Source organism: Chroicocephalus ridibundus, chromosome 11 (genome assembly GCF_963924245.1).
Source record: "Chroicocephalus ridibundus chromosome 11, bChrRid1.1, whole genome shotgun sequence".
NCBI lineage: Eukaryota > Metazoa > Chordata > Aves > Charadriiformes > Laridae > Chroicocephalus > Chroicocephalus ridibundus.
Window position 1 is genome coordinate 11,835,692 of NC_086294.1, and position 22,523 is coordinate 11,858,214.

Here is a 22,523-nt window from a genome sequence, read left to right on the forward strand (position 1 = left end):
CAGCTCTGGGTCAGCAACCCCCTTCCTCCCGGCACAGTACGCACAAGCACAAGAAAAGCTTCTCTGAAGTTTGTGTGTGGTAGAAGTTCCTGGTGCGCTGGGGTAAGGGTGCCTGACCAACCTCCTCAGACACCGCAGCCTGCCAGAGGTTCCACCGGGAGAGGGTGCACCAGATGCTGCGTTCCTCTGGATTCACCGTGCCCTGAGATAGCTCAGACCCTGATAACTCATCCGCTAGGAGAAGAAGGGATAGTTTTATGCAAAGAATGCATATGGGGAGGAGGAGACTGCAGGCATGGGGGCGGGCTGTCCTGAAACGTCTGCTGAACATGATGAGATTTGAGCCCTGGCTGGTTATATTCACTGTACCTTGGTTGTGCCTGTCAGTAGGAGCCGTTGATCACAGATGTGTCGGCCTGGTGGCATCTGCTTTCGTCCTTTGCACTAGCACTGGGTCAGCAGCGCCCTGGTCTTTACAGCCTGGCTGCTGAGTTCATTTTGGTGACAAAGTCCTTGCAGCAGCACGTGCCTTCTGCTCTATGTTCACACCACTAGTGTTCCTCACCATGCTCCTGCCACCCATTGTGGCCATCCAGAAGCATCTAGTGCCATGTTATCCCTGTAGGTGTTTCTGAGGAGGTTATGAGCTGCAAGAGTATTGCCATTTTGAAATCACTTTCAAATTGACCATGCTTCTTGTTGAGGATGTTTTGAAGCATGCGAGTAACACCTCGCTGACTGCACCTGGAAGAGGCCCTATGGAAAAAAAATATCTTTTTTCCATTTTGAGTGCTTTGGGCCCAGGGCAGCATGTTTTACTGTGTATTTGTGCGAGTGTCACATAGCAACCAGGAGGAGAGCACATCTCTTCAAAAGAAGGGTCTGAAGTCACCGCGGCTGGCCAGCATCCAGGGGCTGATGCAAGCTCAGCTCTTGAAACTGTCCAAGTGCTCGAGTCAGCAGCATCTGCCTACGTAGTCATTTATCTGTTATTAACTAATTAACTGCTACTCTTTCTGTTACTGACCCCGGACAAAGTAACCCAGCACGGGGATACTCTTAAACTTTCTGGAAAATAGGCGAGTGAAGTCTGGGGAGGTTTGGCGATAGGGGTTGAGGGTCTCTCTCACATCCCAGCCCCAGCCAGTCTAATTTCAGCAGAGACCAGACCTGTTCTTGAAGCATTGCAGTGTCGTGGCCAGAACAGGTCTGGTACCGTCCCTGCTCCCCGCACGCTCCTTGGCTGCAGAGGCTCTGGCACGGTGCTGCTCCCTATTCCTGTCCTGGCGCTTGTGGACACCTCCCTGCCTGTGGATCCACCGGGAGGGGAAGGCTTTACCCAGCTCCTGCCGGTTGCTGGGCTGCTTGCAGGCTGCGGACAGGGGGGCGGCAGGCAGTGGTTCAGCCGGGCCAAGCAGCCCATGCGATTTTGCAGATATCCTCATAGTCCTGGCAGTAAGTAGTAGGTTATTGAGAAGTGGCTGGCTTTTGCTTTAAGCTGGTGAAAGCTTTCTGGGTATAGAATAAATATGTATCCAGTAAAACTTTCTAAGAGCTTCAGCGGAGGGACACACAGAGTAACAAACTCAGTGAGTAATAAAAGCCTTGGGCTGGGTTACCGAGCCAGTGGAGACATCAAAGCTTGTGGGAAGGGAGGGCTGCCACACCAGTCTGTGTGCGTGAACCCTTCAGCAAGGAGAACATACAATTATCACTATTGAGTGTGACCCTCCGTTGAACCTCGGCAGCAGAGCATGAGCTCCAGACAGTCCACGCGGCGGTCGCCCACTTCTCCAGAGCTGGGAGCATCCCCCAGCGTCAGGGGATGTTCCGTGAAGGTTGCTTTGCTCCTGCACTAGTGAGCAGAGCCCCCGCAGACATTGCAAACCATAGTTGGGTTCTGGTTTGGAAAGCAAACTGGAGGGAGTGTTGGGTCTTGATCACCCAGGTCAGATGGGTTTTTTTCTAGCAGGAGCTAGATAGTGTATTTACAGCAACGCCTGTTCCAAGTATGGCTGTAAGATTTGGGTGGTGGAGGACACACCATTAGGGGCTGCCTGGCAGCAGGATCTGTAGGAAGATCTGGCTGGTGGTGTTCAGAGCTCTGCACGTGGGAGGAGTTGGCCTGGGACAGAAAGCGAGATTCAGGCCCGGCCAGGGCTCTGCAGGGCAGCGGACCTGCTGGCAGCATTGAGGATCATGTCAGACGGGAGAGGGCAGACAAGCCCTTCCCATCACAGCACAACTCCAGCTGGCCTAGTCCTGGCCCGCTGTCAGTGGGGGTCCTGGGCCCAGCGTCGCCTGTCTCAGCACATGCTGAATGCTTGTAACCAATTCCACACTTTAAACCTTCCTACCAACATCACAGCTGAGGAAATAACAGAAATCCTTAATGCTGCCAACACTTGTAGTGTTTACATAGGACAGAAGAGTGCCAGAGTCGGATGCATGGGGCATTTTATTTTTTTTAAATGTTTCCAATTCTTGTGCTTGTGAAAGAAAGTTTAAGGTGATTCAGATGCACTCCAGCACTACCAAAATATCCATCCTTTTAGAAGTCTCATTTTTACTCACTATTATTACATAGAAATGATTCAGCTTGTGAAAAGCCCTGTTTGTGCCCTGCTCCGCGGTTGCCCGCTCTGCGGGCTGGACCCTGGTGCAGGCTTGGCCCCGCACGGGGGCTGGTGGCATGTTGTCCCCGCAGCCCCCCAGGCCCGGGCTGGTGGCTGGGCTTTGCCCGGTGCCTGCTGGGCGAGTACGAGGCTCCTGGTGCCGGTGCCCAGCATCGGGCATGCGGAGGGTGGCGAGCCCTGCTCGGTGTGGGGGGAGCGGTGCCCGGTGCGCGGGGAGCTGTGCCCGGAGCCCGATGCGTGATGAGCGCTTCCCGGAGCCCGATACCCTGTGCGCGGGGAGCTGTGCCCGGTACCCGGTACCGGTGCACGGGGAGAGGTTCCCGGAGCTCGGTTCCCGGTACTGGTGCGCGGTGCTCGGTGTCGGGGCGCCCCCTGGCGGCCGAGGGCGGCGCTGTGGGCGGGGCGGGGCGGGGCGGCGGTCCGTCCCCGGTGGCGGCTGGCACGGCGGGCGCGGGTCGGGCTCGCCTTTGTGCGGAGCCGGCGCGGAGGGCAGCGCAGGCGGCGGAGGGTCGGGCCGGGCGGGCGGCGCCATGTCGTACCAGGGCAAGAAGAACATCCCGCGCATCACGGTGGGTACCGCGGGCGGGGCGGCGGGCGCCGTCGGTGCCCGGGGCCGTGCCCAGGGCGGTGCCGGTGCCGCTGCCCGGTGCTGCGGGCCGGGACGAGCCGGCGGCGGCGGCGCGCAGACAAAGAGCCGCGGCCGGTCCCGCCGCCCGCGCAGGTGCCTCGGCCCCGCCGGTGAACGCGGGCTGGGCAGAGCCGCGCCCCACCGGGGTCGGCCCCGGCCGGAGCCTCTCCCGTTGCCGGCGGTACCCGCTCCCCGGGCGCTGCCCGCGTCCTCCGCGGGGCAGCCTGCCACGGAGCCGCCTGGCCGGGCGGGCGCGGTGACCGGGAAGCCCATCGCCCGGGCGGGCTTCCCTCCGAGCCGGGCGGGCCGCGGGGAGCGGCTCCCGCCGCCGCCCCGCCTGCCCCTGCCGCGGGCGGCCGTTCCGGTGCGCGGCGGCGCCGGGAGCGCGGGTCGGGGTGCGGGCGGGCGAGCGAACCCCTCGGCTGCCCCAGGGCCTTCTCGGCGCCTGGTGCCGCCGCCGCATCCCCAGCCCCGCTCCCCTCCTGCCGCATCAGGTGCGGCGGCCGCGCAGGGACCGCGCCTACCGCCGGGCCGGCACCGCCCGCCCCGCCCCGCATCCCCGCCGGTCAGAGCCCGGCCGTGCCCGCACCACCCCGCACCCCGCGGCGGTCAGAGCCCGGCAGTGCCCGCATCGCCCCGCACACCCCGCCGGTCGGAGCCCGGCACCGCCCGCACTGCACCGCCCCCCCCCCGCCGCTCAGAGCCCGGCTGCGCGTTCGCTCTGTCGGGCAGGGAGCCCGGGGTACCAGCGGTGCTCTCCGCGCTCACCTCCCGCCGGGGCTTTCGTGCCCCGGTCCGGCCTGTGCCTTCCTCCGCCCGGCGCAGCCGCTGCCCCCGGCCCTCCCCAGCCCAGGCTGCGTGGGCTTTTCTTCTGTGAAGGCAGTCGGGTCTTTCATCTTGCTGCTGGCTTCGTGTAGCTCTTGGTTTTCCTCCTGAGGACAGCTTTGGCCCCTTGAAGTAAAAGGGAAAACAAAGCACTTGAGCTTCATTATTCTTTTTAATGTACAGATGTGAACAGAATGCTCCCAAAGGAGCACAAAGATCGTTAACCACTATAAAGAGAAATTCCTTTGTCAACCCAGGTTCAATTGCTTTAATAAGCAATTTTACTGCTTTACACATCTTGCCTTTTCTGTATTCTTAGACCAACATGGTGACAAGAACATTACTGCTGCAGGTGGGATTGCTCCCATTCTCTGGGGCTTTTTCTACAAGGACCTCTATGATATGCTCTACTGATGCAGGGCTTGTTCCTGCTCCTCTGGGATCCAGCAGGAACTTTCTCACCTCAGTGGTAACAAAATCTCACGAGTTGCTTTATTTCTCCCTGTTAAATCCTTTTCTCAGCCTGCTGAAGCTGAGAATGCTGCCAGTGAGCAGTGTCGCTGTAGCTGACGTGACAGGTAGCTCCCTCCTCTGACTCCCACAGCTTGGTGAGGACCCTCTGGGGCCGTGTTGCCCTGTTCTGCAGCGCTATCGTGCCCTGGGTGGGGTGGAGGAGATTGCTCTGGAATTCTGGTCAAGTGACCCACGTGTCCTCAGCCCATGCTTTGAGGCCCAAGAGAAGCAATGAAGCATAGCCAGGTGTCGGGTGGTCCTCTGTGTTTCAATGGAATGGCAGAAAGAAAATCTCAGCTATGGCGTCTCCCCTAGAACAAAACCGCTTCTGTCCCTTCCTGCAGATTGTGCCCCTCGGGCATCGTTTTGATTGTTTTTTCCTCCTTCCTAGATTTCTGCCCCAGAATCTGTTCTTGCATGTCGGGACACATAGTGACTTCTGGGGATGGCAGATTGTCAGCTGAGCTGTGCTTGTTAGTAGGGAGTTTTTTTGGGACTGTGTTGAGCTGTTAGGGTATAAGATACCTCAGAGACCTTTAAAGCATCTAAAGCATCACAGCTGGGAGGGGTGTGGAGTATGAGAGTATAGAGAGAGTTACGGGAGCCACCTTGCGCTGGCAGGTAGCTTCCCTATGGATTTCAAAGCTGATCGTGCTGAAGCAATGGCTGAGCCCGCAGACGAAGGAAGCAGTGCCCGCATTGCTTCTGTCGCCCAAGCAATAGGCAGGCTTGGCTTTTGTGAAGGATATATTGGAAATTAGAGTATTTTTACTTCCCGACAGCTCTTGTTTGAACTGTCTAGTAATTCCGGAGATACACAAACACTCCCTCCTCGTTCCTCTCATACTCAACAGTGCTGCACTCAGAATTCGTAGTTAGTTTCTGACAATAACAGCTGGAAAACCACAGTTTGCCTGTTGTATCTGTTTGCAGCAATTTCTCGTCTTTACTAGGACAGCCGTTTTAGCAGAGAAGCTGGGAGCATAAGTGTGGGGTGCATGTGTTTGTGCAAGATAAATTGCAGTGGGAATTATTCCCAACTGAACTGGAAAAGCCTGGTCAAAAGCTACGTGTGACAGGCAAGACCATAGCTATTGAAGGAAGATTGGGAAGAATGGGCGTATCTGTTGGTTGCAATGTGGAGAAAACGTGGGGAGGGGAGGTTAACTGAGTCTTTTGGCTTTCTCGGTGATCGCTTCATCAGCTTGGTGTGGAAGTGTTGCTCTTCACCGTGCCTTAGGTTGTGCACAGTGCATCAGAGACCAGTAGATGTAGAATTGCTTTCCAGATGTGTGCTGATGCTGGGGTGCCCATCTCAGGAGAATAGTGATCTCAAACCTTGTGTGTCTGTTGAGAGGCTTTTTATTAGTTCCTTTTCTTTTGCTGTTTGGAGATACAATCAAAATGCTTCCTCTCCTGCTGTCTACAGTATGTTTTCCTATCTCTGCAGAAAGAGAGGTGGAAGACTGAAGTGGTCAAATGCAGTGCCCTGGTTTCATAGAATAACTGTTAATGGAGCTGTTGGTTGAATCAAAATCTCCCAGTCTTTGTACTTTGATCACAAAACCCTTTCCTATCCCAGGCAGACTGGAGTTCCCATATTTTTTCTTAGTGTGAGCCGTGCCCATCCCATTCAACCACCCTGTCACAGCCACGAGCACCATCTCTGTGGTGTCTCTGGCACTTCTAAAAACAATGAGGTCTGCATGGGGATGGCTAGTATGTTGTATCAGTGGCAAGTGGGTTACTGACTCTAGAGAGATTTTGGTAAACTGGCAGCTGTCAGTATTTCATTTCTTAGGGTGGCGCAGACTGTGGGGAATCACTGAGTGTAGCTCGCAGCTGGACATCCATCCCTGCCATTCCAGCCAGGGGGTTTTCCATGCTGTCGTGTGGTGCATTAGTAAGGAGGAGACATCCAGCCACTGATGAAACACCATTGCAATTAGTGTCTCTTCTTTTACAAGGGAAAGAGCAGTAAAGCCATACACCTGCTTCCATACTACCCTAATTACGCCCTTGTGCTTTGTAAACAAGGTGAGCACTATTCTTGGCTGGATTTGGCAGCCTTCTGGAAGCTGCTGCCTCCTTTCCTTCTGCGGTGTCACACTGAGAAATGTGAAGAGACCCCCTGATATTTTGGGATCTCAAATGATCAGATGGTGCTTAAGAGCATCAGGAGCAGAGTGTTGGTGCGAGGGAGTGGATAATGGTTTTGAAAGCTTGATCCTAAACGCCAGCAGGCGGAGAGACAGGGAGCGTTCAGCAAAAAGGCTTGCCGGCAGTGCCAGCCGTCAGGGCGAGCTGCGTGCGGCCACAGTCTGCATGGTGCCTTGTGCTCACGCTGCCGCTTTCTTGTGCCGGGCCCTTTGCACGGAGGCTGGACCCACTGGCTGCCCGAGGCAGGGGCTCTGGGCCCTGGGCACGCTGGCCCGGTCCTGCGGTGATTCTGCCAGGCCGGGGAAAAGGTGCTCCCTGCGGTGCTGCCGCGGCCCCCGGTGCAGGAGGGTTTCCATCTACTAACAATGGCTGGTGACACAGCCTGACACTGGCTGGCGGGGAGACGTGGTGGGTGTGGAGACGCACAAATGAGCCCTGGCAGGGGAAACAGTGCATTTATTGTAATCTGAGGCTGCTCTGGCAGCGTGTGCTGCAGAAGCCTGTCTATTAAGTCAGACTTGTTTCCTCGTAACTGCTTCATTCTCTTCCTTTCGTGTTCCTCTGCCTCTTAACGTCTGGGTGCACTCCTGGATGATGACAGAGCCTGTGGATGTGGTGTCATTTGGATTTCACTTATTTTACTTCATTACATTTTCCCTCGTAGCTGGTGGGTAGGCACGGATGCCCCCTTCTCCCTCTGCAGGCACGGGGGGTGTCCGGCAGCCAGGCTTGGGGCAGCACCCGATCCCCTCAATGAACCCCTTGTTCATGCTCCAGCCATTATGGACCTGACGATTTTGTGTACTGACAGAGCAGGCTCTGAGCAGCCCTTCACATCTGCCTCAGAACAACCATTTGTCCTTGCGGGCAGGCATATTTTCTGAGTTCCTATTAACAATTTATTCAGTAATTGTCAAGTGCTGCAGTCTCCTACCCCCCAGGCTGCCTGTGCCCGTCTCCCTTTGCTTCCTCTTACCCCATGCGCAGGGAGAGGTGGGCAGCATCAGTATTTGCTGGTAGGCTTGAACTCCAGCGAGAATGAACTCCAGCGCCTTCGGGGAAGCAATTTGGGGAGGCTTAAAGGGGATGGGCAAGACAAAAAAACTGGAGGCCCAATCGTGTTACTGGATCTGGGCAGGTAGACTTTTTTCTCATTGTGCAGGGTAGGTAAAGCCAAGGAGGATCTGCCAGGGCACAAGGGACTGGTTACGTGGGAGAAACTCTATGTACAGTTCACTGAAATATAAAACGAGAATCCGCTCTGTGTTTCTAACCATGGCGCTGATTCTTCCATAGCTGACGCCTGATACTGTTGCTTGGTAGTTTCTATCCATATTTCTTGTAGTGCTACTTAAGTACTCATCATTTGCATCCAGGGGAGCCACGGCTCAGCTGCTTGCCCCCTGTGACTGACAGGCTGTAAGCAACCGGCTGTGGTCACACGTCGCTCTTTTAGGGGTTTCTGAATTTAAAATTACAGTATTGTTGGTGAGATGACAATTGAATAGACACAAAAGGAAGGGCAAGCACCCTGTGCTCTGGGAGGAGGAGGGCCAGGACTCCCGGGACAGCGCGCACCTGGCTGTACCCGAGGAACAGAGCTGCAAGTGGGAGGGGGTAACGGTCCCCCAGGACGCTAGTCAGGGCTGGTATCTTCATGTGCTGGTGGTGATCTGTTAAAGTGAGCTGTTTAAAGGACCTGCGTGGGGAGGTCTGTGACCAGCAACGTGCCCTTGCTTCCAGACCCAGCCTTGGACCCCTGCCGATGTGTTAGCTTAGGTCAGGGAAGAAGGGAGCTAACCCCAGCTCTGCTTGTCGGGAGGACGGTGGATGCGACGGGAAAGGGGGAACAGCTCATCCGTGAGCTTTTCCTGGTGGGGGGCGAGGCTCCTCGTCAGCCTGGAGCTGCGCTGAGAGGGGAGGGTCAGTCCCCATTGCTGGGACTGGTGTTGCTGGTCCTCGCTGCAGCTGTGGGAAGGTCCTTGACCCGGGAGCGAGGGGAGACCGTGTCTCTCCCCCCACACCAGCACCGAGCCGCAGCCGGAGCTGAGCGCGCCGCGCGTTCTGATCCTTTCCCCACCCAGTTTCTTTGTCTCGACTGTGTGTGGATGAGATTGCAGTAAAACCGCACACCGGTCTCTGGGCTTTGGCTGCCGCAGGCTGCAGGGACACGGGGGGATTCTCTCGCATCCTTCTGTTGCCAGGGAGGAAGCTGCAAATTACCACCACCATGGTGATACTTCCAGAAATCACCCCAGGGGCAGCGGATGAAGAACAAACCCAGTTCCCTGCAGAGGAATTAATTGTTCAGGAGCTTCACAGGATGAGGCTGGTGTGTGAGCCCGGATGAGGGCTCTGGTTGGCCGTGGTCCAGGCTGGGTCTGTGGAAGGGGGCTGTTCTCACATGCCAAAACCTGGACTGTGGCACTGGGGGGAGCAGAGAGGAAAGGAAGGGGAGCCTGAGAGCTGGGAGGCTGTTAGCAGCATTTTAAGCAATCAGGAAGACTGCATATTCTCTGGATCAGCACTGTCAGCTTATGTCACCTGAATACATGGTAGCCACGTGTGAGATCCCTGTACTTGTGTTTGCCCCTGTGCTGCCTGCAGCTGGTGTTTGGACTCATGCAGGGCGAGGTAGGAGAACAGGATCTCATCCTTCCCAGTTCCTCAGGACAGGGTCTGTTCCCCACAGGACAGTGCCCGTGCTCTCCCATCAGTGTATGCTGGGTTGCCCAGGTCCAAAAGCATGAACACTGAAAGAGCAAAAGAGCAGTTCTGGTTTGGGTGCTCCTCCAGTGTCGGGCTGCGCTCCTTCGGAGAAAGCTGCTGGACACTTAGGTCAGTAGAAATGAGAACAGAGGGGGTGGTAAAGGATGAGACGGGAACGCAGCTTGGTGCCTCCTGGGTCTTGTGTAGACCTGTGATGTTGTGAAATGCCTCAGAAGCACTACCCCGAGCGTTGTAGGGGAGGGACGGGTTCCAATAGCAGATGCATCAAATTCAGGGCTGCCTGTCCTGTTGGTGGTCTTTGCAAAGTGGTAACAGATGAGAGAGAGAGAGAAATTTTCTCCTCTAATGCAACTTGTTTTGCATGGTATTTGGGTATGATTTAAGGACATGACCTGAGTAACAAACTGGTACGTGGCTTGTGCTGCCCGCAGCTTTGTGTGCATAATGACCTGGTGTAGGAAGCTTTTGACTTCTGTCTGTATATTTTATGGAAGCATATTTGTTGTGTTCCCAGTGCCTCTCCTTTGTGCTCATTCTGCCTCGGTGGTGTTTCTGGCAGCACCTGTTCTATTCAGAAACAGCCCTACGAGCAGTAGGTCTTTTTCAGTCCTTGCTCTTGTCCTGTTGTTTCAAGTGTCGGTTCAGTGTCGGCTGTTGGGGCGAGATGTCCGGTGCAGCAGGAGTGCCCCCAAGAAGGGCATTGTACTGCCACTGAGCAGCGTGTGTGTTGCCTGCTACTGACAATTGCTGTGCTCTTCCCTTTGCAGAGTGATCGTCTCCTTATTAAAGGAGGGAGAATAGTCAACGATGACCAGTCGTTCTATGCCGACATTTACATGGAGGATGGCCTCATAAAGTAAGTATGGGACTTCTACAGTGTATTATCTCCATATCCCCTTAAATGAGCTTCAGGTTGGATGGTTCTTGGCTTTTTGTGGATGTAGTCTGTACCCAACTTGCCAGCCAGTAAAACTTGATGTCCCGCTGCGGTGAGAGGCTGTGTGTGAGCACACATGGGATTGCCTGGCGTGTTTACGTAGCAACCCCAGGGACTGAATTGCAGTTGGGCTGCTGGCTTCGTGACACAGCATCCGTTGTACAACAAAGCTGTGTCTAATTGCACCAGGAACAAGATTTATCTTTGACTCCCGTTTTGCCCCGTGTTAACAGTATTAGCATGAACGACCCCACACGAGATCCCATTTGTTAGCACTAACAAGGACAGTGCTATGCTGCAGGTCATCTGCATCCTTGAGATTTTCAGGAATTGCAGGCAAACCTCTGTGTTCCCCCAGCTTTTTCGTGTGTGTTTCAGAGGTGCAGTAAAAACTCCATTGTTTAAAGGCTGCAGTTCAAACGTGGCAAATGTATCACACTGGGACCAGCTCGAAGCTGGGTGAATTGAAAAAACTGTGATAGTTTATAGCACAGGGACTTGAAAAGGCATCGCTTGCTCTATGGTAGAGGAAAATATCCATCCTTCCCAGGATGGTATATTTCAAAAATCCACCAGCAGAGAAATACTTCAAGAAGTGGGACTATATTTTTATGAGGCTGCTTTTAGTTCATGGGCAAGAGCATTCATGATTGTCTAGTACTTGTACGCTGGCAGGGGTCAGAGCCAGCTTCAGGTCTTGCTGTGGGGCAGACTTTCTGGGTATCCTTGGGCAAATCTCTTAGTCTCACCTGCAGCCTGGAGGTCACAGAATTTCATTGCCTTGGAAGTGAAGTGCCCTCACAAATGAATTCTGGTAATATTACAGTGAGCAGTTCAGTTCCTTTGGTGATGGATTCATCTCAGTAAAAACAGTGGAAAGAGCTGCTGGTTTATTGCTGTGAGGGCACTGGAGCGAACAGTTCTGTCCACAGAACTTTTGTTATTCTAAGGAAAAAAAACTGCAAAGTCACTAAGGTTGAATGAAGTGCAAGAATGGATTTTGCTCCTCGTTTACTTCCCCAGTGTGCCAAGGAAATCAGAAGTTTTCCACTAAAACCAACTTGTCTTTTATCTTGATTTATCAGGGAAGACTGAGGCAGGCTTGATGAAAATAGGATTTCTGAAAGAAGAGATTTGAAGGCTGAGTGCCACATATGGACAGATAAAGGGATTGAGGGGGCAGGGGGCTGAGTGAAGGGAGTCTGAAGGTTCGGGTGACATGGCCTGCAGCAGGGCTGGGTATGTCTAGGGAGGAAAATGTCGTGTGCTAGATCAGTACAAGCTCCACAGGACTACTAATGGTATTTTAGGTTATGAGTAGATGTATACTGGAACTTTTTAGGTTTCCTGTTTTCAGAAGATATTTTTAGATACTTGGGATTTTAGCTGCCTTCACTACAGCGTGGCCCTGCTGATAGCAAAGATGTCTTTCAGGGGCACGAAGGAGACAATGTGAGAGGGGAGGTCCTGGGGAGCGGAGAGCCCGGTGCCTTCTTGGGAAGAGAGCGAGCCCGGTGCCTCCGGGCTGTGCCACCAGTGCAGCCGGGCTGCAGCCAGCCGTGCTGTGCACTCCGTGAGCTCCTCCCCAGCTCCCCGGAGGGAGGCTTCCCTTTACCCTCGGGACTTTGTGCTGTGAGCAGCATTACAAGTCCCTGACGAGCCCTGAGCTGGCCTAGCAGCTGTGGCATTACGCTGGGAAATCATCTTTCTCTGTAAGTAAGCCTCAGACTTGAGCCTTACTTAAGGTGGGCAGAAGGACAGGGGAGAGGAGAGATTAGGGGTGCATCTTACTGGAAGCAGGGATGGTGTCGGGTTTTGTGAGCAAGCACCCCGGGTGAACAGGTAGGACTGCTGTGCTGGAAACCCTTGCAGGAGCCTGACTCGTGAGTCTGTGGGGTATGACGTGTCCTAGGCAGCTTCTCGCCATACACTGCAGAAGTCTGCGTGCCAATCAGACCATGCTCCACAGCTACCCCAGCCCAGTGCCTGCCCCAGACAGCGGGTGCCATCATAGACACCACTAGAACAGTCGGACAGATGGTCAGCCACCCCTGGACTATGCAAATTGTAGGTTTAAGCGAGCCAGACAACCCTGCATTTTGCTGCAGAGTGAGGTGGTTTCACTCTGCTGGCTCCTGCAAGCCCAGGTGTGGGAGTGGGCACTTCTGGCAGGAGGAGTTGACCTGGCCGCTCCCTAGCTGAACTGTTCATTGATGATGTTGTGGCTGGTTTTTCTTTGTATGTGGCTCACCGTCTTGGTATGATCCCATCAGGCAGATTGGAGACAACCTGATTGTCCCTGGTGGGGTCAAAACCATAGAAGCCAATGGGAAGATGGTGATCCCTGGAGGAATTGATGTCCACACTCGCCTGCAGATGCCATACAAGGGGATGACAGCTGTGGATGATTTCTTTCAAGGGACAAAAGCAGCCCTGGCAGGTGGAACCACCATGATCAGTGAGTGCAGCAGGCAGGTCCTGTATGTGACAGCACCCAGCAGTCTTGGAATGTTGCCCAGTTACTTCTTGTTCTCTTCGCTTTTCTCTGTCATCCTTGTTTTAAGGTCCATGACACTGCACGCATCTTTCCTGTGGTCTCTGTCAGTGCAGTCTAGAGAGGGAGGGGTGGGATGTATCTTTGGGATCCTTAGTAATACTGAAGTGGTGGGACAGGAGATTTGCAGAAGACCTCTTGCCCTTGCAGATACTGTGTTCCGCAGTGCTTCATTGTCTGCAGCAGCCACTGGTGCCCCTGGGCCCCTCAAAAAGGAACAATGGCATCACTTCTTTTCCCTGTTAAATAAAAATAGGGCAGCATGACGCTCAGAGTCATCTGAGGAATAGAGCAATGTCCTGGCATCCCACACTGCTCGGAAATAAACAGTGCTAACGAAAAAGGAAAGGGAATTCTGAGGTCCTTCCTTGGAGAAGGCCACAGTTGTGCACTGGTTTGAGGTCCAGCTTTCACTGCTGTGCGGTGGTCACAGCTATGTTTACTGCAGGGTTTCTTGGGATGCAGGAGTAACTGTTGATCCTTCCAGTAAAGGACTGGGTTTCTTGCCCTCCCCCCCCCGCCCTGGTTCTCCTTGTCCCATGGGCCAAAAAAATAAGTTGTCTGAAATGGTCTGTGGCAGGGCCTGGGGATTACATGGTGGGCAATAAAAGGTGCATTAGTATTGCCGCGTGGGAGGAGGCTGTGTGTTAATGGGGTGGAAGTGGGGGTGAGGAAGGACAAGGCCCTTCAGCTTTCAGCTGATTTCTCAGCAGAAGCCTGTAAAAGCCCCTGGTCCCGTGCCAAAGGCCATTAAGCAAAGGCTCTGCATGCTCCTGTGCTGGTAAATGTGCTTGGTGGAGCCCAGGCGTGTTGCGGCGGTGATGGGAACTGCCCTCCGGAGCTGCCCTGAGGCTGCTCAGAGATGACCTGGGATCGTGGAGGTGCCCGGCAGCGTGTGGGGCGGTGGTGGGGTGGCTGGGCGGGGGGCCCTTGCCCACCCCTCGCCCCGCCGTGTCTCTGCAGTGGACCATGTGGTGCCGGACCCTGAGTCCAGCCTGGTGGAGGCCTTGGAGCGGTGGCGGGAGTGGGCAGACGGGAAGGCCTGCTGCGACTACGCGCTGCACGTGGACATCCCGCGCTGGAGTGACCGTGTCCGGCAGGAGCTGCACACCATGGTCCAAGAGAAAGGTTTGCTTCCCACTGCTCCCTGTGCTCTGTCCCCTCGCCGCGGGGTGGTGCCAGCGGAAGCAGGGCAAGGGGTGACCCTGTTGTCATCCGTCCTCTCGCTGTCGAGTGCCTGCTGGCATCCCGCGTGGCGCGAGGGGAGTTGTGCCCTGTGGGTGGGCTGGGGGGGAAGGCAGCTCAGAGCCGGGGGAGCCCCCAGCTCACCCCTCTCTCCTCTGCCCCCAGGAGTCAACTCCTTCATGGTGTACATGGCCTACAAGGATTTGTACCAGATGTCGAACACCGAGGTGAGACCCCCTTCGCCACCTGGTTGTGTCGGTGCGAGGGGCAGCCAGGGGGATGGCGGCCATGCTGGGTGCAGGGAGGCCAGTGTGGCGGGTGGCCCCACTGCTCCTGGCTGTTCCTTGCGGCTCCTTTCTTCTCCCCTTGCTGCCTTCAGAGGGCTGTGGGCATGGCATGCCTGCCGTGGGCCAGCCAGGCTCCCATGCTGCAGGAGGAGGCAGAGATCTGGGCTGGAGATCACCAAGAGCAGCCGCCGGTGACCGCAGCCCTCGGAGAGCAGCGCCTGGCACTGCCGGAGCTGGTCACGGCGCGCCCACGCCAGGCCCTGCCGCTGCCAGGGTGACAAGGGCGATCTGACTGCTCAGTAATCATTTTTTCTTGTCTCTGTTTTAGCTGTACGAGATATTCAGCTGCCTGGCAGAGCTGGGTGCCATAGCTCAAGTTCATGCTGAAAATGGAGATATAATTGCACAGGTAACGAACTGCTCTTCTGGTGTGCAAGGACTGAAAATCTATCCCAGGCAGATTCAGTGTGGGGCATTGACAAAATGAGTCTAAAGCTCAGTGGATGTCTTTTGCATGGTGATCTCTGCTGCTCAGCAGCAACATCAAATTTACCAAGGTTTTCTGCTGTGAATATGTGGTGCATAAGTGAATTTGAAATAGTGAATTAGCAATTATCTAAATGGAAGAGAGCGGACCATCAAGTACTGTATGTTCACACCAACCACAGCTCTTTGGTGTGGAGAGGCAGAGACCTTTGCCTTGCACAAAATCATCTCAGAGAGTTAAAGGCTATTGAAAAGGGCTGCGGCAAGAGAGGAATTTTCTCCCTGCTGTAAGCAAGCAGCTGGCTGATGGAGCTGGATTTGCAAGGGAATTGTTATGAGGGATGTGGTTTGGTGTTCAAGTGGGTAGGCTGTATTGACCCGCTGTGTTGTAATTGGTGCTGGATGAGAGAAAGTCCAAATGTTTTGATTTTCATTAAGACAGAGAAGATGTTGCTCAGTTATGCTCTGCAACTACTTGTTGTTTCTTGTCTCTCTTATTCTTGAGAGTTGAAGGAGTGTGAACTAAGAGGTCATTCTGTCATTCTTTGAACATCCTCTCAGACTACAAGAGTAATTTTTTCTTTGGGCTTTTTAGAGCTGCAGTGCACAAACGGATGGCATGAAGTTCCCCTGCGTGTTTCCTTTGACCTGTGTCAAATGTCATTTGAAACGGGGGAATGCAAGAGAAATCTCTGGGGTACAGACAGGAGATAGGCGGGCCAGCGCATGCAGCGTGCATGCACGCGCAGTCATCCACGGTCCTTAACAGCAAAATAGTTGGGATAATGTTAATACAGGAACCAACACCCCACACCATCAGCTTCTATAGAAGTTGATACAGGACAGGATTTAGCACTTGCTGATATCCAAATGGTTAAATAACAGCACTGGGGACCCAGGCGTAACCTTAGGAGGAGAATTTTGTTACTGGCTTTAATGATTGTTTTCTCAATACTTTCTACTCAGACTTGCTTTTCAGAAGGGGAGCCAGCAAGGGCCTTGGAAAGGGACTGTAAACATATCAAGTGCTGTTCGTGGAGCTGGGGTGTTTGTACCCTTTTTTCCTCCACACTGTGCTTGTTTCATCAAAGGGGTTTCAGTCAGTGTCTGCATTCCCTCCAAGTGCTCGCATTTCCCCATCCTGCTTCTTTCTCTCTCAAACCCTTTGAGGTTGCAGCAGCCTCTCCCCACGCACAGTGGTCCCACAGGACGCAGGGTGGTGGCAGTCCTAAGGGAAGGGCTCGACACAGGAGGGATCTGCTTTTCTGTGGGATTGGTAGTTTTACAGTCTTACAATGTCCCTCTGTCCTTTCAATGTCCTAGGAACAAACCAGGATGTTGGAGATGGGAATAACTGGCCCCGAGGGCCACGTGCTGAGCAGACCTGAGGAGGTAAGATGCAAAGGACGGTACCGGCCTTGCTGCACTGAAGAGCTTTCCCCACAAGTCACAGTAGGCTTAGTGCGTGTAGTGGGGCCAAGCAAGCATCATGTGTCTGTGTGCGTATGCGTCTGTGGGTATCCGTTTGTACAGGCAGCACTGTCGTGTTCATCATCAGCCCAGGCAAGAGCGAGGTGCGCATTTGCGACAAACATTTCCTCAGTCTGGCTCAAGTCTCCTGGCAGAGACAGGGGTTTCTGAGTCTCCCAGAGATTAATCAATCAAGAAAAAGATCTGTATGGGTGTAGCAGCATTTGGGGCTGGTTTGGGGGCATTTGTCTTTTATAGGTGACTCCACAGATACGAGAGGCCTCAGAAGAATCGAATGGCAAGTTTTAGTTCCTCTGAAAATTCACTGTTCATGTCTGTCTGAGCGCAGACAGATTCCAGCTTCTTCCTGCTTAATCTCTGCTTAGGGTCTAAAGTGTGTTTCAAAATCAGACAGACAAAGCCATTGGTGGAAGGAGTGGGAGGGAAGGAGAGGGGGAATTTCCTGGTTACAAATCATTGTCAAGACACTAATTAGATTACTTCTAATTTTAGCTCACAGGGTATTTTTCTGTTTGGTCCATTAATCTGAGTTGAGTCTAATTTTAGGTAGGTTTTCTTGAGATAGCTGCCTGCTGAGAGGTGCTTTTAACTTTCCACAGCACATGAAAGAAGAAAACTATAGGAATTTGGTACAATAGCAAAGCCGAGCAGGGGAGTACAGGGACAGATTTATACTTCAGGGTCTGCTGGAAGTAAAATCAGTTGGCTTAAAATGAACGTGTAAGAAGTTGGCTGTATTATGGCTGGTAACAACATATATAGCCTAGTGTAATACAGTGCTCAGTCTCTTTGAAGTATGAGACTGTAAAGCATTTTTCTGTACAGGGAAGAGATTCATTGTCAAGTACAGTAGATCAGAGTCCCTCAGTGTGTAAACTGCCATTTATTTTTATGGCTCTAGACCCGTCGCCACTAGTTGGCAAACTAACCTGCAATTACGGGATGCTGTGGTTGTGCCAGCATTTGAGAACTGTCCTATTATCGTAAGACAGCGCTGCGGTTCCTCTTGTCCAAAGCCGGTAAAACGTTGTTGAGTGTTTAATCTTGAAATGCCATTAAAGTGTAAGGCAACTGCGAACAGTGCAAGAATGCTCTAGATACTGTCTGTTCAGCCAAATCCAGATCTCGTTGCCTTTGAAAATAAACAGTGTCCCTCTTCCAGAGCATCCTCTACCTGGGAAAATGTTAGGTAGAGCACAGATGACACTGCCAGCCCCCAAGAAGCCTGCAGATTGACGGCAAAGCATTGGGAGGGTGGTCCATAGCTCTGTGGGTCTCTTCTGTCCTGGAGGGACCTCAGTGGGGATTAAAGACGTGCTTCTATCAGGTGATGGTGGTGATTTGGTAGGGCAGGATGGTGCTGCTCGAGATTGTAAACTGCTGCGAAGGGTATTCCGTGATGGCTCTGTTTGCTTCTGTCCCCGTGTTAAAACCTGTCAACTACTCAAGTCCATAAGCACACTGATAAAAATATTTTCTTGTTTAAATTTCTGTTTAAAGAGTCTTTAAGCAGAAGAGATAAACCTCTTTTCACTGTGCAGCAAATAGGCCTGCAGAAGTACGAGAGGTGTATGGGTGCATGGGTGTCTGGGTGCAGTGTCTGCTTCTCCTGCTACTGGGAGAGTTAATCGTGCACGGGCAGCTGCCTGGCCCACAGGCAGTTACTGCATTCCCTGCAGCTGGCAGTCTGGGCCTCCCCCGGGAGCTAGCTGATTGGTACATTGTCTTTTTAAGGCTTCTGTTTTGAACTTTCTCATGCCAAAGCTTGAAGCCAAACTGTAGAGCAAACACTTGGAGAAACTCTGGGGTTGAGCTCAGGCTGAGCACGGGCTGATGTAATAGTCCAAAGATATCCCTTGTGATGGAAATCCGCCCTCCGCTAACAGCAGGATGGTGAAATATGGGGCTGGTGTCAGCGGGCTGGGATGAGCAGCAGCTGCATCGCAGGACAGCCAGACCCTGACGCCACCAGCCTGCTGGCGCATGGCTCCTTGCACCCCAGCCACAGGCAGGGTGACGTTCCGTTAAACCAAACGCAGCGGCAGGAAAGCCTGGAGCAGTGAGTGGTCTGCAGGGGCAGACCCTTCCTCTGGCGTCAGCCTGTGAGCCATGCTGTCAGGCATGGGCAGCAGTCCCTGGGCTTCTCTGGCTGTTGGGAGAGCTGGAACCAGGCAGTGGAAAAAGCAGATGCCACTCTGTGCTGGCCCCCGAGAACGGTCCAGGCAGCGCTCCCCTGCTGAGCATGGTGGGGCTGGTCCTGCGTGTTGGGCCAGGCCCGAGGGAGACTGAAGTTTGCTTGTCAGGTCTCCCTGATGAACCTGCCCTCAGGGAGTCAAGGATAAGAGCAAGGGCACAGGGTGTCAGCAGCAATCCACGGAGTGCCGAGAGGAGCAGGGGCTCTTCCCTGCCCGCCCAGTGCTCCTCCGCAGCCATGTGCCGTTCTCTCTTCCAGCTGGAAGCAGAAGCTGTCTTCCGGGCCATCACTATTGCCAGCCAGACCAACTGTCCTCTCTACGTGACTAAAGTGATGAGCAAAAGCGCTGCTGACCTCATCTCACAAGCCAGAAAAAAAGGTGAGTGGCAGCTGCGGCTGCACAAAGGCTTGCTGGGATCCTGGACAACTGGATTCAGTGGTCCCCGCATCCTCATGGTTGTTTTGCCAAGACCACCACTGTGCGCTGAGCGCAATCCAGTGCTTCCCCTTCTGCAGTTAGTTCAGGGATTTACCTGACTTCTGAAGGGCACGGGGACACTGCACCAACCCACACAAAGCAGGACGAGCCTGCCAGCTTTTTGGTGGCACACAGTAAATATTTACAGGGATAAGGGAGGAAGAATGCACAGGAGATGATGGATGTGGGTCTAGGTGTCCTCTGGGCATGGCAGGCTATTGGTACTGCTGTGGAATGGAGAATGCCTCCAGGCTTCACCAAAAGAGAATCCTTTCTGTCACCCTTTCCAGGCAACGTGGTGTTTGGTGAGCCCATCACGGCCAGTCTCGGGACCGATGGGACGCACTACTGGAGCAAGAACTGGGCCAAGGCTGCAGCATTTGTGGTCTCTCCGCCTCTGAGCCCAGACCCAACAACCCCTGACTACATCAACTCCCTCCTGGCCAGGTGAGTGACAGCTCTGCTGGGCAGTGCTGCCGGCGGGAAGAAGTGGACTCTGGCCTTGGATAGGGAAGGAAGAGGTTTGGGAGTATCTGAGCAGCATAGGCTTTAGTCCACTGTAGGTATTTAATGAACTGACTGATGAAATGGCTCTGACTCAGAGCCATGGTGGCTTATCCCTGAGAGTGGAGGGGCAGGGGCGGCACCAGAAGCTTATCATCAATAGTGGGGAAAATACCAGGGCTAGTAGTCACAAACCATTTTAAATGTCCTGAAGAAGGCAAAGAAATGAGGACCAGCTAACACAGACTTGCCAACAAAAGCGTTCACCAAGCTGGAAAAGGCCTTCTGCATGTGAGGGGTGGGGAATGGCTGCCTGGGCTGCGATGGTGCAGGAGAAGGTGGAGGGGTTACAGGTGTCACAAGCTGGTGGGGGCCCACTGGTCGAATACAAAGCGGATGTTTTCTCACGCCTGTTCAGGTTAGCAGCAGTACAGCATGCAGAGCAGAGCGCACCAGGCCTTTAAGGGCAGCTTGCGCACATCTGACAGGGATGGAAGGTCATTTTTTCACCCTGAAGGCAAGGGGGTGGGGAAGGGATTTGTTGAAAATAGAGAGCGAACAATAAAAGCACGTCAGCAATTTGCTTTGACCTTTCGCAGTTAGCCTCCATCCTCTCCCTGGCAAGGCACGCACAGCAGCTCGGGACGCAGAGCTCATTGCTGGCCCTGTTTGCATGCCACGTGTGAATCGCACGCCCCTCTCACCCTGTGTTTGCACGCTGAACTGTGCGTGGCGGCTCGTCTGTGTTAGCCAGGGACAACTGATACTGAGGGGGTTGTAAATGGAAATGACCTTTCAGGTAATGCTGGAAACATCTCTGACTAGATGAGCAAGGGATGACTGGTCAGTAAGTGTCTCTGCAGAGCGGCACACTAGGATAAACCTGGGTTGTGCCAGGGTGGAGACGCCATGGCTGGCATAAGGTGCTGGTGCGTTTGGTGTTGGAACATGCAGCTCACCCTGGATTTGGCTGTGGTCAAGGAGTAAGATGTGCCTCTGCTCAGTCTGGATGTATGAAATAGGTGCAGGTATTAGGGACTGGCAGGGAAAAGTGAGCCCAGCTCCTGAACTGGCTTTCTAATCCTTCCCTTCCACTTCAAATTTACTCCACACCTCAAATGAGAGGCGAGAGCACTTCTGAGACCCTGCAGCCCACAGGTGTCTGTCCTGACGCCTTTTCCGCACCATTTTCTGTGATGCTTCAGCAGTAGGAGAGGCTGCGAGGCTCCAGCTGGGCTGGACGGCTTGTTTTCTTCCACTGGGACAAATCTGGTGGAGATTAGGGAGCATGTTGTGTCGTCAGCCTGGGTCTCTGGCTGTGCAGGCAGTCAGACATATGGCAGAAATTATCAGAGGAAGATGAAGATTACCAGTGGATTAGGGCTGATTCACAGCCCCGAGCAGAGCCGTTGTGTCCATGCCGTGCTGGATTCAGGCGCAGACAGTCTGGGAGCCACATGCTCGAAGCCGCTTGCCTCATGCGGGCAGCGCCTGGAGCTGGCCTGTGTTGGTGCACTTCCTTTCACCTGGCAGTGATGGCTTTCCAGCTGCTGTCTGTCCCCTGCTCCCCAAGGACCCAGCAGCAGCTGAGTGACGTCCAGAGAGCCACGGGCATCTCCTCGCCCTGCCCTGCCTGCCGGCAGCTCGCTGGCTCTGCCTGTTCCTGCCCTCTGCCGTTGTTGTCAGGAACAGGATGGGTCGGGGCATCTCATCCAACTGGTGACCCTTTCTGGGCAGAGGGGTCCGGATAATGCGTTGGGCAGCAACCGCTGTAGAGCACTGCAGCGAAGCTTTTCTGGGCCTCCTGGAAAGAGCTGCTTCTGGGGAGTCCTGACTCTCAGATTTACTCTCAGAGTGAGGGGCGTTTGCTGTTGTAGCAGTGATGTGGTGGAGATGCTGCAGCTTGGGCCAGCCTGCGCTTGCACACACACCTTCTCAGGATGCACTGCTGGCTGCTGCAGCTCGTGCTGTGAGCGTCCGTGCAGGGCTGAGAGCAGCCTTCGGTGAGCTCCTGCCAGATGAAACGTCTCGGGCCAGAGCCCTGGAGCCGGGCCGAGGTGCTCTCCTCGCTGGGGAAGGTTGGCAGTGGGAGCGGTGGGCAGCCCACAGGCTCAGCCCCCCATAAGCCTACGCCTGCAGCTGCGTCCCCTCTTGAGAGGTGGGGTGATGCCGGCCCGCAGCAGGCTTCCCGTGGGGCAGGGGAGGGCTGCGCTTGCCCGTTGGCGGGCAGGAGCTGGCAGTACCCAACAAAAGGGCTGGCTGTGGGGGACAGTCCTTGCATGGAGAGGCCTCTTCCTCCTCATATGGCAGAAAGCCTGCTCTCCCAGGCAGACCTGAGTTGTCTTTTCTCTTTGTTGGAGTCTCGTATCGAAGGACATCTTTTGGCTTGACACAAAGGCCACCCTGTTCCTGGGGAGCTGAGCTGTTGACTCCTCTTGGGTGCAGGATGCTGTCTGTGCCCCAGGCGGGCAGCGTCGTGTGGCAGAGCTCTCTTGCCACTGTGCTCTCAGGTGACACGGCCACCACAGGGGCCAGGCCGGGTGGAAGTCTTCAGACTGAGGGGCTGTAGAAACAGGGGTGCAGAGTAAAACAGAGCTGAGCCAGGGCTGCCCGTGCCAGGAGGAGATCCATGACCCTCGTGGCCCTGCTGTTGTCTGACCATGAAACGGCTGATGACGCTTTTGTTACCACCACCCCTCAGTGGTGACCTGCAGGTTTCGGGAAGTGCCCACTGTACATTCAGCACCGCACAGAAAGCAATTGGAAAAGACAACTTCACGGCAATCCCAGAAGGGACCAACGGCATAGAGGAACGAATGTCTGTCATCTGGGACAAGGCAGTGGTAAGAGTCACGCCAGGGAGAGAGCGGAGCGGAGTGGAGCGGACGGGGTGGACGGGCACTTCAGACACTCGT

The 22,523-nt window shown here is 54.3% G+C and overlaps 1 protein-coding gene across 2 annotated transcripts in view; it reads left to right on the top strand.

The window, feature by feature from the left end:
• DPYSL3 (dihydropyrimidinase like 3) overlaps positions 1 to 22,523 on the top strand; it is a 36,196-nt gene that overhangs the window by 10,580 nt on the left and 3,093 nt on the right. Inside the window, exons 1-10 of one of the 2 annotated variants that reach the window (XM_063349236.1) lie at positions 3,056 to 3,205; positions 10,260 to 10,348; positions 12,703 to 12,887; positions 13,947 to 14,111; positions 14,334 to 14,395; positions 14,784 to 14,864; positions 16,265 to 16,333; positions 18,885 to 19,005; positions 19,395 to 19,551; positions 22,310 to 22,451. In XM_063349236.1, coding sequence (XP_063205306.1) covers positions 3,167 to 3,205; positions 10,260 to 10,348; positions 12,703 to 12,887; positions 13,947 to 14,111; positions 14,334 to 14,395; positions 14,784 to 14,864; positions 16,265 to 16,333; positions 18,885 to 19,005; positions 19,395 to 19,551; positions 22,310 to 22,451 — 1,110 coding nt within the window. In that variant the 5' untranslated portion in view covers positions 3,056 to 3,166. Of the gene's footprint in view, positions 1 to 3,055; positions 3,206 to 10,259; positions 10,349 to 12,702; positions 12,888 to 13,946; positions 14,112 to 14,333; positions 14,396 to 14,783; positions 14,865 to 16,264; positions 16,334 to 18,884; positions 19,006 to 19,394; positions 19,552 to 22,309; positions 22,452 to 22,523 lie in introns of those variants that run through there. The other variant, XM_063349235.1, reaches the window with a different exon arrangement.